Source organism: Temnothorax nylanderi, unplaced genomic scaffold (assembly GCF_030848795.1).
Source record: "Temnothorax nylanderi isolate EJ_2023f unplaced genomic scaffold, tnyl_v1.0 TNYL_tig0466_pilon, whole genome shotgun sequence".
NCBI lineage: Eukaryota > Metazoa > Arthropoda > Insecta > Hymenoptera > Formicidae > Temnothorax > Temnothorax nylanderi.
Window position 1 is genome coordinate 114447 of NW_027249528.1, and position 14794 is coordinate 129240.

The 14794-nt window shown below is 43.6% G+C and overlaps 1 protein-coding gene and 2 pseudogenes across 1 annotated transcript; all 3 read right to left on the reverse strand.

Annotated features, from left to right (window-relative positions):
- Positions 1 to 1231: 1231 nt before the first annotated feature.
- Positions 1232 to 2908, reverse strand: LOC139783065 (uncharacterized). Its single transcript, XM_071722186.1, has 4 exons — positions 2266 to 2908; positions 1824 to 2079; positions 1531 to 1713; positions 1232 to 1370 (listed from the first exon to the last, which is right to left on the reverse strand). Exons 1-4 carry the CDS (start codon positions 2906 to 2908, stop codon positions 1232 to 1234), a joined length of 1221 nt encoding a protein of 406 aa, XP_071578287.1.
- Positions 2909 to 8632: 5724 nt separating this feature from the next.
- Positions 8633 to 10180, reverse strand: LOC139783066 (uncharacterized; annotated as a pseudogene).
- Positions 10181 to 12263: 2083 nt separating this feature from the next.
- LOC139783067 (uncharacterized) lies at positions 12264 to 13634 on the reverse strand (annotated as a pseudogene).
- Positions 13635 to 14794: the final 1160 nt, after the last annotated feature.

Genomic DNA, 14794 nt, shown 5'->3' on the forward strand with positions numbered 1-14794 from the left:
AAAACGCTTGTGTTACGGAGTCAGGAAAAGCGTTTCTTGGACGTCTCCAAGCCGTTTGCGTTAACGCCTTACAAATCGTTCACTGCGCCTCTACAATTTGCCATCGGAAGAGCGTTTGCTGAACAGATTGAAAACGCTTGTCTTACGGCATTGGGAAAAGCGTTTGCTAAACGTTTGAAAAATCTGACAGCAAACTCTCTGCACGCAGCGTTTACTGAGCGTTCTCTGAAAAGCATTGCCTCAGCATTTCAGAACTTTCATGAAACGTTATATACAGCGTTTTATAAGCGTTCTGAAAGCGTTCAAAATCCAACGGCGTTGTGTAAGCGTTCTTATAAAGTTTGAAAGCGTATAAACTCTCAAAAAACCCTCATTGAACGGTTGTCAACGCTTTATAAAGCTTCTTAATTTTCGCCAGGGATCCTGCACCCTAATTTCCGCTATACCAGCAAACACATCATCCTCCATCAAATCAGAGTCAGCCTCATCAACCCGAGCCTCCTCCTCGTCCTGTGTCGTCGCACGTGTCGACCGATATAATTTTCTCGGTCGCCCTCTGCTTCCCGTGCGCAACAACCGTGGTCTGGCAGGAGCTCTTCTTGATTCTTCTACAGGCCGTACTCTTGTCTCCGGTGTAACTGGCAGCTCCGTAGGAGCTTCATTAACCCTTAATGGCTGAGGTGAAAATTCAACGGTTTTTGGGCTATCATTATCATCTTCTTCTGCCTTTTCAACTGACGTCAGCAATTCATCTAGCACACGAGCATGGTGTGGGATTGTTTGAGTCTCTTCTAAGAATTTTACGTCACGGGCATGGATAATCTGCCTCATACTCGGCATCCAAACCCGAAATCCCTTTCTATCTCGAGGATATCCTACGAACACGCCTTCCTCAGATCTTTGCGCTAGCTTGTCCTTGCTGTGACTCTTATCTAGCACGAGCACCCTCGATCCGAATGCTCTAAGGTAATGAACCTTCGCTCCATTCCCAGTCCACTTCTCGTAAGGAATCTTTCCATCTAAACTGCTAGTCGGGCACCGGTTGCGAATGTGACAGGCTGTGGCAACAGCTTCAGACCAAAATGACGCACTTAAGCCGGACTGTAACAACAAGCATCTAGCCATGTCCAACAAGGTTCGGTTCATTCGCTCCGCTACTCCGTTCTGTTGAGGAGTGTGAGGAATCGTCAACCTCCGCTGGATCCCTTGATCCGTCAGATACTTATCGAACTCACGACTCGCGACCGTTGTCAGATTGTAAGCTTTTTATCTTCTTCCCGGTTTGCTTCTCTACGAGCCTCTGATAAAGCTTGAAAGCGTCAAACACACCACACTTCTGCCTCAAAAAATACACCTCGCACCATCTTGTGCTATCGTCAATAAAAGTCAAAATATTTAGCACGACCCGCAGATTCCGTTCTAAATGGACCAACTACGTCGGAGCGCACGATCTTCAGTGTCTCTGCACACGGCACTCGACCTTTAGGGAAAGGTAATGCGGTCATTTCTCCTTTCAGACACACTACGCACCGCGATAACTGCTCAATGTCTTTCACATCAATCGCGGGTACTACCCCGTCGCGAACTAGCTTCACTAAATCCTTGCTGTTCAAATGACCCAACTTGTCGTGCCACTTCAACAGTTCGGAGCACGCAGGCTGAACGACCGCTTTCGCGCACTCGAGATTCTCACGAACAAAATAGAGATCACCTCTGCGCTCCGCGATCACAAATACATTTCCGCGCTCATCGCGAACGTATCATGCCCCTTATTCGTAATCTTGGCAACCGAAATCAGGTTTGTTCTCAAATCAGGCACATACAGAGTGTCCTTAAATTCTATCAGCCGATGACCACTGTCACTCGCTACTGACACACGAACAACACCTTTTCCTTTGACCTCGGCGGACGCTTGACTCGCAAGATTTAATTTAGCCTTAGAGGACTCATCTATGGACTCGAAAAGTTCCTCATCTCCACACAAGTGCGCGGTACAGCCACTGTCCAAAAGCCACGCCCGATTCGTCGCTCTTGTCTTCGCACAAAATGCTCCGTTCACACTTGTAACTGTATGGCTCACTGCATAAGACTCATCGACGTTATTTGCCGACTGCTTCGACTTTCCTCGGTTGTCTTCGGACTTTTTCGTAGGGCACGCATTTGCCCTGTGGCCTTGTGTACCACACTTGTAGCACGTGATGTCGCTTTCTTTTGAAGTCCCTCTTCCTTTTCCTCTTTTCGGACGATTTCAATGCGTATTTCTACCGTTGCGAGCGGCCAAGGCCGTGACGACACTTCCGGATGCTTGCTTCCGCGCTTCACTTTCTTCGATGATTTTTACTTTTAGTACCTCTGCGCTGGACAGCTCATCCCGAGATTCGATTGCACATCGAAAATTCTCGTATGAAGAAGGAAGACTGTACAGCAGCATAATAGCCAACAGATCTCCATTTATCGGTACCTTCATATTTTCGAGCTTATCAACAGCATCGAAAAACTTTGCTATGTGGTCTCTCACGTCACCGCCATCTTTCAACCGTTGAAGCATGAGTTGCTTCAATAACGTCGCTTTCCTTGCCGGACCTTTAGATGCGTAGATCGACTCCAACTTGAGCCACACATCCCGCGATGTCTCGCATCCGCGAATTTGCTTTAACTCAGACGGTTGAATCGACAAAATTAAATCGGCCTTGGCCTTTCTGTCCTGCCTCAGCCACGCGTCTCTCAAAGCATTCGCGGCAGCCGCACGATCACCGATGCCTTCAGCTGGCATCACATTTGCCCCGCTGACGTACTCCCACAGATCGTTTTTCGTGAGAAGAGCTTCCACGTGCATGCTCCACGTATCATAGTTTTCCTTCGACAGCAACTCGATGCGCGAGGAACTAGACGACGAGCACGCAGCCATCTCGAACGAACTCACACGATCAACACAGACTTTCCGTTCACAACTGACCATGCAGTAAATTAACGACGACGCGTGTATTACCGAGTTATACTGGGCTATCCTGGGCCCATAACCTGATAAGGATAGAAGGAACGAAAATCTCTTATTAGGGAGACGAACTTTTATTACAAGCGAACGAGCGATACAAACTCAACGCGACACAGAGAGTATCTGCCGGACGGATAGACGCAAGTCACGCACGATTCTTTCGAGTATATATATGACATAGAAGGCCGCTCATATTATTCCTAGAGACAATTATATCACGCAACGCTACCGCTAGGATGTGCGTATTGCTATATGTGATAATCATTTCCAACAGTAATAATAAATCAGTTATTTACAATATTCTTCCTCTATGAAGAAGCCAAATTAATAAATTCCTATAGGAATTTGCACATTGCTTCCTCACCATTGTTAAGTGTGGAAATTAAGAATTTGCACGTTGCTTCATCAACATTTGATTTCGCTCACTCATAAAGCTTCCTATGAGGAAGCTTGTATTTTATTTGATGCATAATTATTAGTATTTATTAATTTGGCTTCCTCATAGAGGAAGAATAGAACTCCGGTTAATACTTCCGAATTCAAATTCGATTAAAACCGTAAATTGACCGGCCTATGAGGCTACATGCTGCGGATGATATTGTTGGTCCCTCGTTTGTAGAAAAATGTCGAAAATGTTGAACGTTTGATTATGAAAATCTTGCATTTGACATTACGCTTATAACAGATAAGCGTGCAAAAATCTTGTCTGTATTTGACATATCACACTTGTGAAAGATAAGCTTGTAAAAAATCTGCAAAAGAAATGTAAACGTGCAAAGAAACTTGTCTGCAATAATACATACGATACAGACACAGAAGAAAATGTAAATATATTGTAAATAATTGATTTCTTTATTATTACAATAATTTAAATATTGAAACTATTTTGTACTATATCCTTTCTAAGGGACAAGATAAGGATAAGGACGGCCAAGCTGGCGGTGAATTTTGAAGAAAAGGCAAGACAAGGACATGGACGGAGAAGATGGGTGGTGGAATGTATTAAGGAGAGGGAGGGAAGAGGAACGTTGACAAGAGGGAGGTCGGAGAGAGAGGAATACTTAAGCAGGTGTGGAGTACAAGAGGCGGATCTGGAACAATGGAGAGAACGGGGAAGGTGTGTGGCAGAAGAGCTAAGTAGTAAAGATAGAAGGCGTCAAATGGAAGAGCAAGAGATACTAATTGAGGGGGCCAGATATAACAAACGATACAGGAGGATCAAGGTGGCTGGGCTCCCAGAATACTTGAAGAGGAAAGGGGAGAGTGGTAGTCACAAAAGGAGGGCGAGGGCTAGATGCGGGAATGAAGAATTAGGAAATAGGTACTGGTTGCGAGAGGAGGAAAGGAATTGTAACATATGTGGTAGGGAAGAGGGTACTTTGGAACATCTGATGGAACGGTGCGTATGGAAAAGTACTAGCAGAGTGGTGATGGATGATATAATAGACGAGAAGGAGACAGAAGGAGGTTACAGATGGCTCAGGGAGTGGGAGGATAAAAGGAAAGAGGAGAGTAGAAACAGAAGGGTTGCTCAGAGTCACGTAAGACAGGGGGTTAGGTTGTGACCGAACGGTACCACAGGGGGCCACGGATCGCGTTGGATGTCCTTCAATTCAACGGTCGCCACTCGGTTTGACCTTGAGTAACCGAGAAGGTAAGTATCTATGATTCCGCGGATTATCAATCTAACTAATTTTTTCCTTTTTTCAGGTTCCCGCCACGGATCGATCATCGCCGTCGCCGACACTAGGATCACCGCTATTCTCGACGCCCTGGATCAACGAGGGACTTCGCTGGATCACCGCCGATGGATCAGGTAAGTAAAAGGTAAGTAAATCGAATGATTCCGGGAATTATTTGTACTATGATTGAATAATTTATTAAATATTCTTTGTTCACACAGATGGTTGTTCACAATTTGCCGATTTGCGCAAGATGGTGTTCGCACGCTTCGCCAAGTCGCACACAAGTCACTGTTGGTATTACAATACCGTTCGCCTTTTGTATTGACGAATATTAACGCGTTTTGCGGGCGTTCCCGATTGTTTAGGATGTCGGGGTACAATAAACAATACACTCGAATTACATTCGCGGGACTTAGCGCGACCACGGGTGCTGTTAGTGAAAGCAAGTTACCGCTACGACGATCCTCGAGAGACTGCCGCGAGTGGTCCCTCTCTCCGTGGCTCCCCACTATTGCGATCGGCCCCCACTCTTCCGCCGCGGCAACTTTCTCTTTCTGGAACGTTCGTAACTGCGCATATGATTACGCGATCCCCCCGTGCGGGCGTTCTCGAATGTTCCCGTGAAAATTTCCGACGGTTTCGCGTTCCGGGCGCTTCCCGTCCTTGGTGCCGCTGCACCAGGTTTTCACCGTTGACGGTTTGCGTCCGCCGTTGACACCGACCTGTGCGCACGCCTTGAAATACGATGTCGTTGACGTTCCCGGGCAACCTTCCCGCGGAAGATGTCCGGGTGACTCGCACCGGTGCGTCCGCCGTTGGCGCCGACCTTATATGATCGCTCCTAGGGAGCGAGTAAGCTCGATTCCGCGCCCTGTTCCAGGCGATGATGTTCGGGTAGCGAGATCGTGGACGGTCCCGCTATTCCGCCTCCACGTTGCCGGGCTTTATCGCCGACCTGATTTTCGGGTGTACCAGGTGTGGTACTTCGGTCAGGGACCGTCTGTCCCTGCAGATGATGTACCGTCCGCGATTTCCTCACCCAGCCGTCTAGCTCCGACGCCGACCTCCCCTGACTACGCAGTCGGTCTCGTGGGTAAGTCATGGGTGACTCTGCTTCGCGGGAAACGCACGGTTTTCGAATTCGCGGACGCTTTGCCGGACTTCGACGCCGACCTCCCCTGACTACGCAGTAGGTCTCGCGGGTGAGTCATGGGTGACTCTGCTCCGCGGGAAACGCATGGTCTCCGAATTCGCGGACGCTTTGTCGGAGCGTGGCGCCGTGTCGCTCCTTGCTCCTCTCATCTCTCGGGATTGCGTCACGCGCGCCCTCTCTCGGAAGATTGCGTGTGGCTGCTGCCTGATTTCTACGTTTTACGCTTCGATTCCGGCATATAAACTAACATTTGTTGGCCCGAGCCATTGCAATCAAAAGAGCACAAAACGGGAACTAAAACTAATTGAGCCTCCGCTCGACGAATCTCGTCAAGGGTTTTATAGCTACGCATATCTCGGCCTAATGCGCCATCGGTATCGGCTTTCTGCCCTCGGGGCCCCGCTAACAAATCTTCCTTGGTGCCCCCCTTTCGCCTCTGCTACCGCGCTCTGGTGTGCTGGTGGTCCGGTCGTTACCTCCGGGCTCCTTGGTAGCCGGCGCGACGCATACGGCTGCAAGGTTAGGCCGGAGGAGTGCTAGTGTGTGTGTAGGGATTCCCCGTGGGAAAGGCCAACCAAGTCCTTGCGAAGGGGAGGGAGGGTCTAGTATGTGAAAGGTCGCCTATGGCCAGGTCGGGTAGAGTAAGAGAAGTTTTGTAAAGGGTTGGGTACGTCCCTACAAAACGCCATTTCTATAATTCTCTGGAATTGGAAATAAACTATACTACTACTATATCCTTTCTAATTACTTATATGTAATTACCAACAATATATTAATAACAAATAATAAATTAAGGGAGTATTCTGATTTGAAAGGTCTTGAAAATAGGTATTTTTTATGAATTTTTTGTAGGAAAACAGAGAAAGCGAATAATGTTAAATTTTTCATGTTTTTTTAACTTTATTTTGAGAATATAAATTTATTTTTTAAGTAACAAAAATGCTCTTTTTTCTATGTTATATCCTGGTCATTAGAATAAGGTATAAATGACAGACGATGTAAATGATTCTAACTGTTCTAGGTATCAGAAACGAAAAAACCAAAAATTTTCTTATTCAGAAGAAGTGCAATGTGACTATCGTCTGAACTAGAATAAACATTATACGTTTATTAGTTTTTTTTCTTTTAATAAAATACTTTAAATTTTTGAAAAAAATTATATTTTTAATAAAAAGGCCGCCAGAATGGAAATATTAGTTTAGTTCTAGTTTAGACGATAGCCACACTTCTCCTGAATAAAAAAATTTTTGGTTTTTGCGTTTCAGATATCTAGAACAGCTAGAATCATTTACACCATCTGTCATTTACACCTTCTAATGACAGGATATAACATGGAAAAGAAGAGCATTTTTATTACTTAAAACTAAAAATATATTTTCAAAATAAGGCTAAATAAACATGTACAGTTTAGCGTTATTCGCTCTTTTCGTTTCCCTGCAAAAAATTCCTGAAAAATATATTTCTTTACGACTTTTCAAACCAGAATATCTCCTTAATAATTTTTTTCCTGACGGAAGAGATTAATTATTCTTTACTTCTCAATATAAATAAAGGCCGTAGCCGGATAAGAAGGATCAATGTGCTCCCACACGGATCATGCTCATTTATTTTGCTTTCATTGCTATCAGTGTCACTTACAATTTAGTCGAATATTAGTCCTTAATATTGAACCGTTTTGGTGTAAAAAATAAAAATGAAAATTTCGAAAATAATTCATATTTTTTGATCGGCTTGTAGATATCATTGAGACACATTTGTGGAAAATTCTGGAAAGGTTTCTGATGACAGAAACATTGATAAAAAAAATAAATAAGTGTTCTTGCTTTTTTTTAGTCCCGATATCTTTCTGGCACAATTACGAAAAAAATTTTGCAGAATCTTGGAGTAGTTTCCTATCAGACATAATTTTTTGGAAGCAATAAAATGGGTAGGCGGTACTTTAAAAAAAAAGTATTCTTTTTCATTTTTTTTTAATATGATATGCTTTTGGTACGATCGCTATATATTTTATGTAGAATTTTGGGATAGTATTCTACAACAAGTAATATTTTCGAATCAATAAAATAGGTAGGCGGAAGTTTAAAAAAATAAAATATTGTTTTTTATTTTTTAAAATTATGATATGCTCTTTGTACCATTGCCATATTTTTTTGTAGACTTTTGTGGCGGTATTCTACAACAAGTAATTTTTTCGAACCAATAAAATGGGTAGAAAGGTACTTTAAAAAACAAATTTTTTTTCAAAATTATCATAGTTTTTTGGTACCATCGCCATATTTTTGTTTAGAATCTTGTAATGAAATCCTACAACAAGTAATTTTCCGGAATTGATTAAACAAATAGGTGCAGGTACTAAAAAAATAATAAAATAAAGTACCTAAATTGAAATAATTATAAAAGAATAAACTATAATCGTATTAAATCAAATGTTTATTAATGAAGTACACATACACATACACGTACACATACATTCAAAATAATGAATTACACATATACATTCGTTCACATAATTGACCGATCAAACGGGCCCGCCGAAGGCGGGCGAAGTTTGATCGTAATTATATGAAACGTCTCGTTCGAAGATGATGAAGAAATGTAGTAATGCTTGCCATGACTAACTTCACAATGTTTAGAGTATAAAATACTTTTTAAACTGGCGCCAACGGGCCCGTGGCGGCGCCAACGGCTCTGTGGCGGCGCCCCCTGCTCTCGCTCTCGCTCTCTCTCTCCCGTCATATTGTTTAGAGATCTTGGATAGAGTGACGTTATCTTGGTCGACCTGATGATGATAATGGGAACAAACAAACAAAAAGTTTTTTTTTTTTTGTGATAAGATAAAGGTGGGAAATTATCATTTTCGAACGAGACGTTTCATATAATTATATTACACGTCTCGTTCTCGATGATGAAGAAATGTAGACTTTCAGAGTTGAAAGATAACTCACTCTTTTTTTTTTTATTTAGCTTTTTAATATTGAGCGTGCAAACTTATCGTTTGGAAGGAGAATAGGTTTGTTATAAAATTTTGCGAACATTTGTGATCGCGCAGACCAACCTGCTGTACGTCTAACCGTGTCTATATTTACTTTATTTCTAAAAGCTGCAGACACAGCCGCATGTCTTGTACTGTACTGTGAATATTTTCGTGTCTATACCCGCTTTATTTAGCAAGGACTTAATCCAGTGACATATCGTCTGAGCTGATGCACCTTTATATGGTTTAATCGTTGAGATTAACAATTTTTTATTTTCCCCTGTTCTGAAATCTTTTGTAATCTTTAAGTAATCGAAAATAGCCGAAGCTACACAAAGGCTCGGTTTTTCTTTAAAGAAGGGTAAAATCAGCTCAGGTTGAGAGGCACCTGGTTTCGATGTTTTTATTAAGTCGGGTATCTTAATGGTCATTCCTGATTCCGAAAATACGATATTATCTACATTTATTAAAGATAATGTCTGCAATCTATGAGCTGTGGTTAGAGCTAGAAGTGTGGCGACTTTTTCCGTTGCTTCCTTGAGTTTGAATTGACTTAAGGGATGCAGATTCTCCATATACGTAAGGACAGGCGATGTGTCCCAAGTAGTATTATACTTTGGTTTAGTGGATCTCTTTTTGAATGTACCTTTCAAAAATCGTGAAATGAGGCCATCCTTATGAATGTCTCGGAAAGAAACAAGAGCAATAGCTGATCGGGCACGAGAGGAACCGCAGGTTCGGACATTTGGTTCACGCACTCGGTCGAGCGGCCGGTGGTGCGAAACTACCATCCGTGGAATTATGCCTGAACGCCTCTAAGGCCGTATCCTCTCTAGTCAAAGGTGGCAATGATATCTCTAGGAGTCTCGTGAATCGAAAGGCTCAAAACAATGTGACACACTACTAGGCGGCCGGTCCTCGCGGGCCGGTCGTCGCACGAGCCCGGTTTGCCGTACGGCGCCTCTGCCCGTCGTCGGGATCTCACCGCTTACGACGGCACGGCGTCTAACGTTCGAACATGAGTTTCGCGAGTTCGATGTCGAGACTCCTAGAGATATCATTGCCACCTTTGACTAGAGAGGATACGGCCTTAGAGGCGTTCAGGCATAATCCCACGGATGGTAGCTTCGCACCACCGGCCGCTCGACCGAGTGCGTGAACCAAATGTCCGAACCTGCGGTTCCTCTCGTACTGAGCAGGATTACTATTTAAGGTGCTATAACTAACCCCACTGTTAAATCTCGTTGTTAGAAATTTTATAATGTCAGGTGTTTTTGCGTTGTACACGTTCACCTGATTTTGTACTGCAAAATTCCACCATAGTTTCAACCTTGGTATTGTTTAAGAGTAGATTCGGCGATAGAATTAATCATAATCTCAGCCGAGTCCTCGTCAATTCCCTTTCTTACAAACGCTGTCCTAATAAGCTCCCTGCTATCAGTGAAAGTTTGGACGCAAGTGGGTGTTTTATCTCCCTGCAAGGAGACAATAAGAGATTCTCGTCTGGATTGAAAATCAAAGGTGGAGCCACTAGCAGCGACATAAATAGAGGGTACCAATGTTGAGCTGGCCGTCTGGGTACAACTACAACACCTTTTGCTTTGTCTGAATTTATCTTTCGTAACGTTCTTGAAATGACTGCGAAGGGAGGAAAGGCATAGAATCTTTCATTTGCCCATGACATTGTAAAAGCATCTACTACTGTAACCTCTGGGTTAGGGAATCTTGAGCAGAATCTTTTGCATTTTTTATTTAGTCTTAAGGCAAATAAATCAATTGAGAATGGACCAAATTGTTTAAGAATTTTCTTAAATACCTTATCATTCAACTCCCATTCCGTGTCAACGTTAACAATACGTGATGCATAATCCGCTTCAATATTTTCTTTTGAAGGGATGTAAGAAGCAAAAATCCATAGATTCCTATCTTCGCACCATTTCCAAATCTTTCGCGATAATTCGCTTAAATGTGGAAATTGGATTCCACCCGCTCTATTTATGTATGCTATTGCAGATGTGTTGTCCATTCTTAATAAAATTTCGCAATTAGAGTAATCTGCTACGAAACACTTCAATGCCAGAAAAGCTGCTAGTAACTCTAGGTAATTAATACTAAATTTTCTTTCCTCGTTAGACCAGAGGCCATGACTGTGTTTACATGACACCGTTAATCGGGTTTTATAACATCGGTAGTTGTCAGGAAGACCAATCGTAATCATTCTTCAGAAGAATGGAATAGCTGTGATTGACCGGCCTAAGAACTACCGATGTTATAAAACCCGATTAACGGTGCCGTGTAAACGGAGTCCATGAGCGCTTATGCCTCGACAATGAGCTCCCCACCCAGTCAAAGACGCATCTGATGATAATTCAACTTGAAATTGATTTAATCTAATAGGATTCTTTCCTATCACGGTTTTATTTTGCCACCAGTCTAAATCTTCCCTCATCTTTTTATTAAAAAATATTTTTCCCTCGTAGCTGTTATTATTGATAATTAAAGCTAGGAATTTTTGTCGCTCTAATCTTTTACAGTGAATTGATCCATAAGCTACTGCAGGAACTGCTGCTGTTAGAACACCTAATAGTTTAGCAAACTCCCTGATTTTAGAGTATTTTCCTTCTTCGAAAGATTTACATAACTTGATTATTTGTGACTTTTTCTTATCTGTTAATTCTAGGGTGTAGTCTACAGAATTTATTATAAAGCCTAAATACTTGCGTTTTTGAATGGGTATTAGAGAGCTCTTTTTGTAATTTACCACAAAGCCTAAATGTCCCAACAGCTTTATTGCTACCTGTACATCCTTTGAGCACAGGGCAGAAGAGTTTTTAATAAAAAGTAAATCGTCAATGTAAATTACACAGAGCATTCCTAATGATCTTAATTTATTCATCACCGGTTTCATAATTTTTGTGTAAACATAAGGACTAGTGCATAACCCAAAGAGTAGGCATGTAAATTGAAATAATTTGTTCTGGAATCTAAAACGTAAGTATTTGCGAAACTCTTCGTACACTGGCAACAAATAATACGCATCTTTCAAATCTAATGAAGCCATGTAGTCTCCTTGACTTAATAAAGCTTTTGCAGAGCGTATATCTTCCATTTTAAAGTGAGGTGGAGTAATAAATTTATTTAAATTTTTTAAATTGATAATAAATCTGCTGGACCCATCAGGCTTTGGAACTAGAAAATATGATGAGATGAATTGTCCATCACAATCTTTACACTCTTCGACTGCTTGCATGGATAACAATTTTTCAAGCTCAGTCTTAATTTTAAGAGACTCTTCTGTCGACCAATTAGGTTCTTTTGGAGGATTATCTTGTTTGGGAAGCTCTTTGAAGGGAATTTTATACCCTTGCAACCATCGAATTATGCGTTCATCAGTAGTTACTTCATCCCAATTATTTATAAATAATTTAAGACGACCTGCGACTGGCTTTACCTCAGCTATTTCTTCGTCGACGTCTGACTCTTCGAGCGACTCGAAGTCTTCGACGTCCTTTGATTGGATCGTACATTCCTCGATTTGAATCTTATTGTTGGACGTCTCTGATATTGTATCTTGCAGGTGGGGTCTTGAAGTTTTCCTAATTCTTCGGTTTTTTACCGAAGATTTTTGAAGACTTGTCGGGGGCTTTGATGTTAGCGCACGTTTTTTCAATAGTTTTCGCCTCCTTAACCTGTTCAGCGAATATAGAGCCATTCGTCTGGTTTTGTAGCGTCAACTATTGGCTTTACTGATTTACTTAGTAAAGGTATAATAAAGGATTTTCTGGCTACAGAGTATTCATGGAAAACATCGGTCATTTTTCCCAGCATCACAGAGATAAGTTGTCAGAGTTTCCGAGTCAATTCCGTCCTCTGGCTCGTTCAGGATCATTGAGATTGCAGCCCCTAGGGCTGACAATGCCGAGCCCACTGCATTTTGAGTGTCAGCGAAATGTCCGTCTCGTTTCTTAGCAATATCTGTCATTACTGAAACAATCTCTAGATTGACCTTGGGAGCTTCTACAAACAAATCTCCTTTACGAGGATATTTTTTTAGAATAGTTTTCTTATCATCGTCTGGAAAACCCTCTCGTAGCCATTTTTCCCATCTGACTTTTAATTCAGGATGGAAATCAACTGCTATTTCCTTTGTGCTGCTAGGATCGTCTCCTAAGATGTCCAACATCTCTTTGGGAACAGTTGATATGTCACTCGGTGCTGGTGTGTCAGCACCGAGTTCGATCGCTTTGCTAGGTTAGGCAAGTTCTCTTTGTTACTTTCTTTTTCCTCACCTGAAAAAAGGACAAAAACGAGGGAAAGGAGATTACTTACTTATTCGTGAGAAAGATAAAAAGGCGCCGCTTATTGTGCGTAGTGCAAAAATATTTTATTCTTATTGAATTTATTCGCAATTATTCGCCTTGCCAGAATCGTATAGATATTTGTGAGAAAGTAAAGAGGGGCGCCACTTATTGTGGATAGTGCGAAATTATTTTATTCTTATTGAATTTATTCGCAACTATTCGCCCTGTCAGGGTCATGTGGACCTTACAGTTTTGACTTTCGTGTGGAAAGTTCAAAACAAGGTTATGAGCACAAAGAGGGGGGTTATGAATTTCGTGTGGAAATTTTCATAACATCCAATGTACCCCTGATTTCCTGAGGTGTTGGTATTTGTGTGTTCTTTGCCTGAACTATGATTTGCAACTGGCCTGTGAGGTTATCCAGTTGATTTTGCATTTTCTGCAACCTCTCATCCGATCTGTCACGGTTCCTGTGACGATCTCTTGATCTGGATCGCGAGTGCTTTCTCTTCTTTCCACTTCCCATCGTGGATCAAAAGCAAAACTCTTTTTGTTGTTAATATAATTAGCGAGAGTTATACTCTTAGATGTGCGAAGTTCTGCACAACAAAACAATATGACGGGAGAGAGAGAGAGAGAGAGAGAGAGAGAGAGAGAGAGAGAGAGAGCGAGAGCGAGAGAGCGAGAGAGCGAGAGAGCGAGAGAGCGAGAGAGAGCGAGAGCGAGAGCGAGAGCGAGAGAGAGAGCGAGAGCGAGAGCGAGAGCGAGAGAGCGAGCGAGAGAGCGAGAGAGAGCGAGAGCGAGAGAGCGAGAGAGAGAGACGGAGAGCGAGAGAGCGAGCGAGAGAGCGAGAGAGAGAGGGAGGAGAGCGAGGAGAGCGAGGAGAGCGAGAGAGCGAGAGAGCGAGAGAGCGAGAGAGCGGAGAGAGCGAGGAGCGCGAGCGAGAGAGCGAGGAGAGCGAGCGAGAGCGAGAGAGCGGAGAGGAGAGAGAGCGAGAGAGAGCGCGAGAGAGCGAGAGAGCGAGAGAGAGCAGAGAGAGAGAGCGAGAGAGCGAGAGAGCGAGAGAGCGAGCGAGAGCGAGAGAGGAGAGAGCGAGAGAGGCGAGAGAGCGAGAGAGCGAGAGAGAGAGCGAGCGAGAGCGAGAGAGGAGCGAGAGAGCGAGAGAGAGAGCGAGAGCGAGAGAGAGCGAGAGAGCGAGAGAGCGAGAGAGAGACGAGAGCGAGAGAGCGAGAGAGCGAGAGAGCGAGAGAGCGAGAGAGCGAGAGAGCGAGAGAGCGAGAGAGCGAGAGAGCGAGAGAGCGAGAGAGCGAGAGAGCGAGAGAGCGAGAGAGCGAGAGAGCGAGAGAGCGAGAGAGCGAGAGAGCGAGAGAGCGAGAGAGCGAGAGAGCGAGAGAGCGAGAGAGCGAGAGAGCGAGAGAGCGAGAGAGCGAGAGAGCGAGAGAGCGAGAGAGCGAGAGAGCGAGAGAGCGAGAGAGCGAGAGAGCGAGAGAGCGAGAGAGCGAGAGAGCGAGAGAGCGAGAGAGCGAGAGAGCGAGAGAGCGAGAGAGCGAGAGAGCGAGAGAGCGAGAGAGCGAGAGAGCGAGAGAGCGAGAGAGCGAGAGAGCGAGAGAGCGAGAGAGCGAGAGAGCGAGAGAGCGAGAGAGCGAGAGAGCGAGAGAGCGAGAGAGCGAGAGAGCGAGAGAGCGA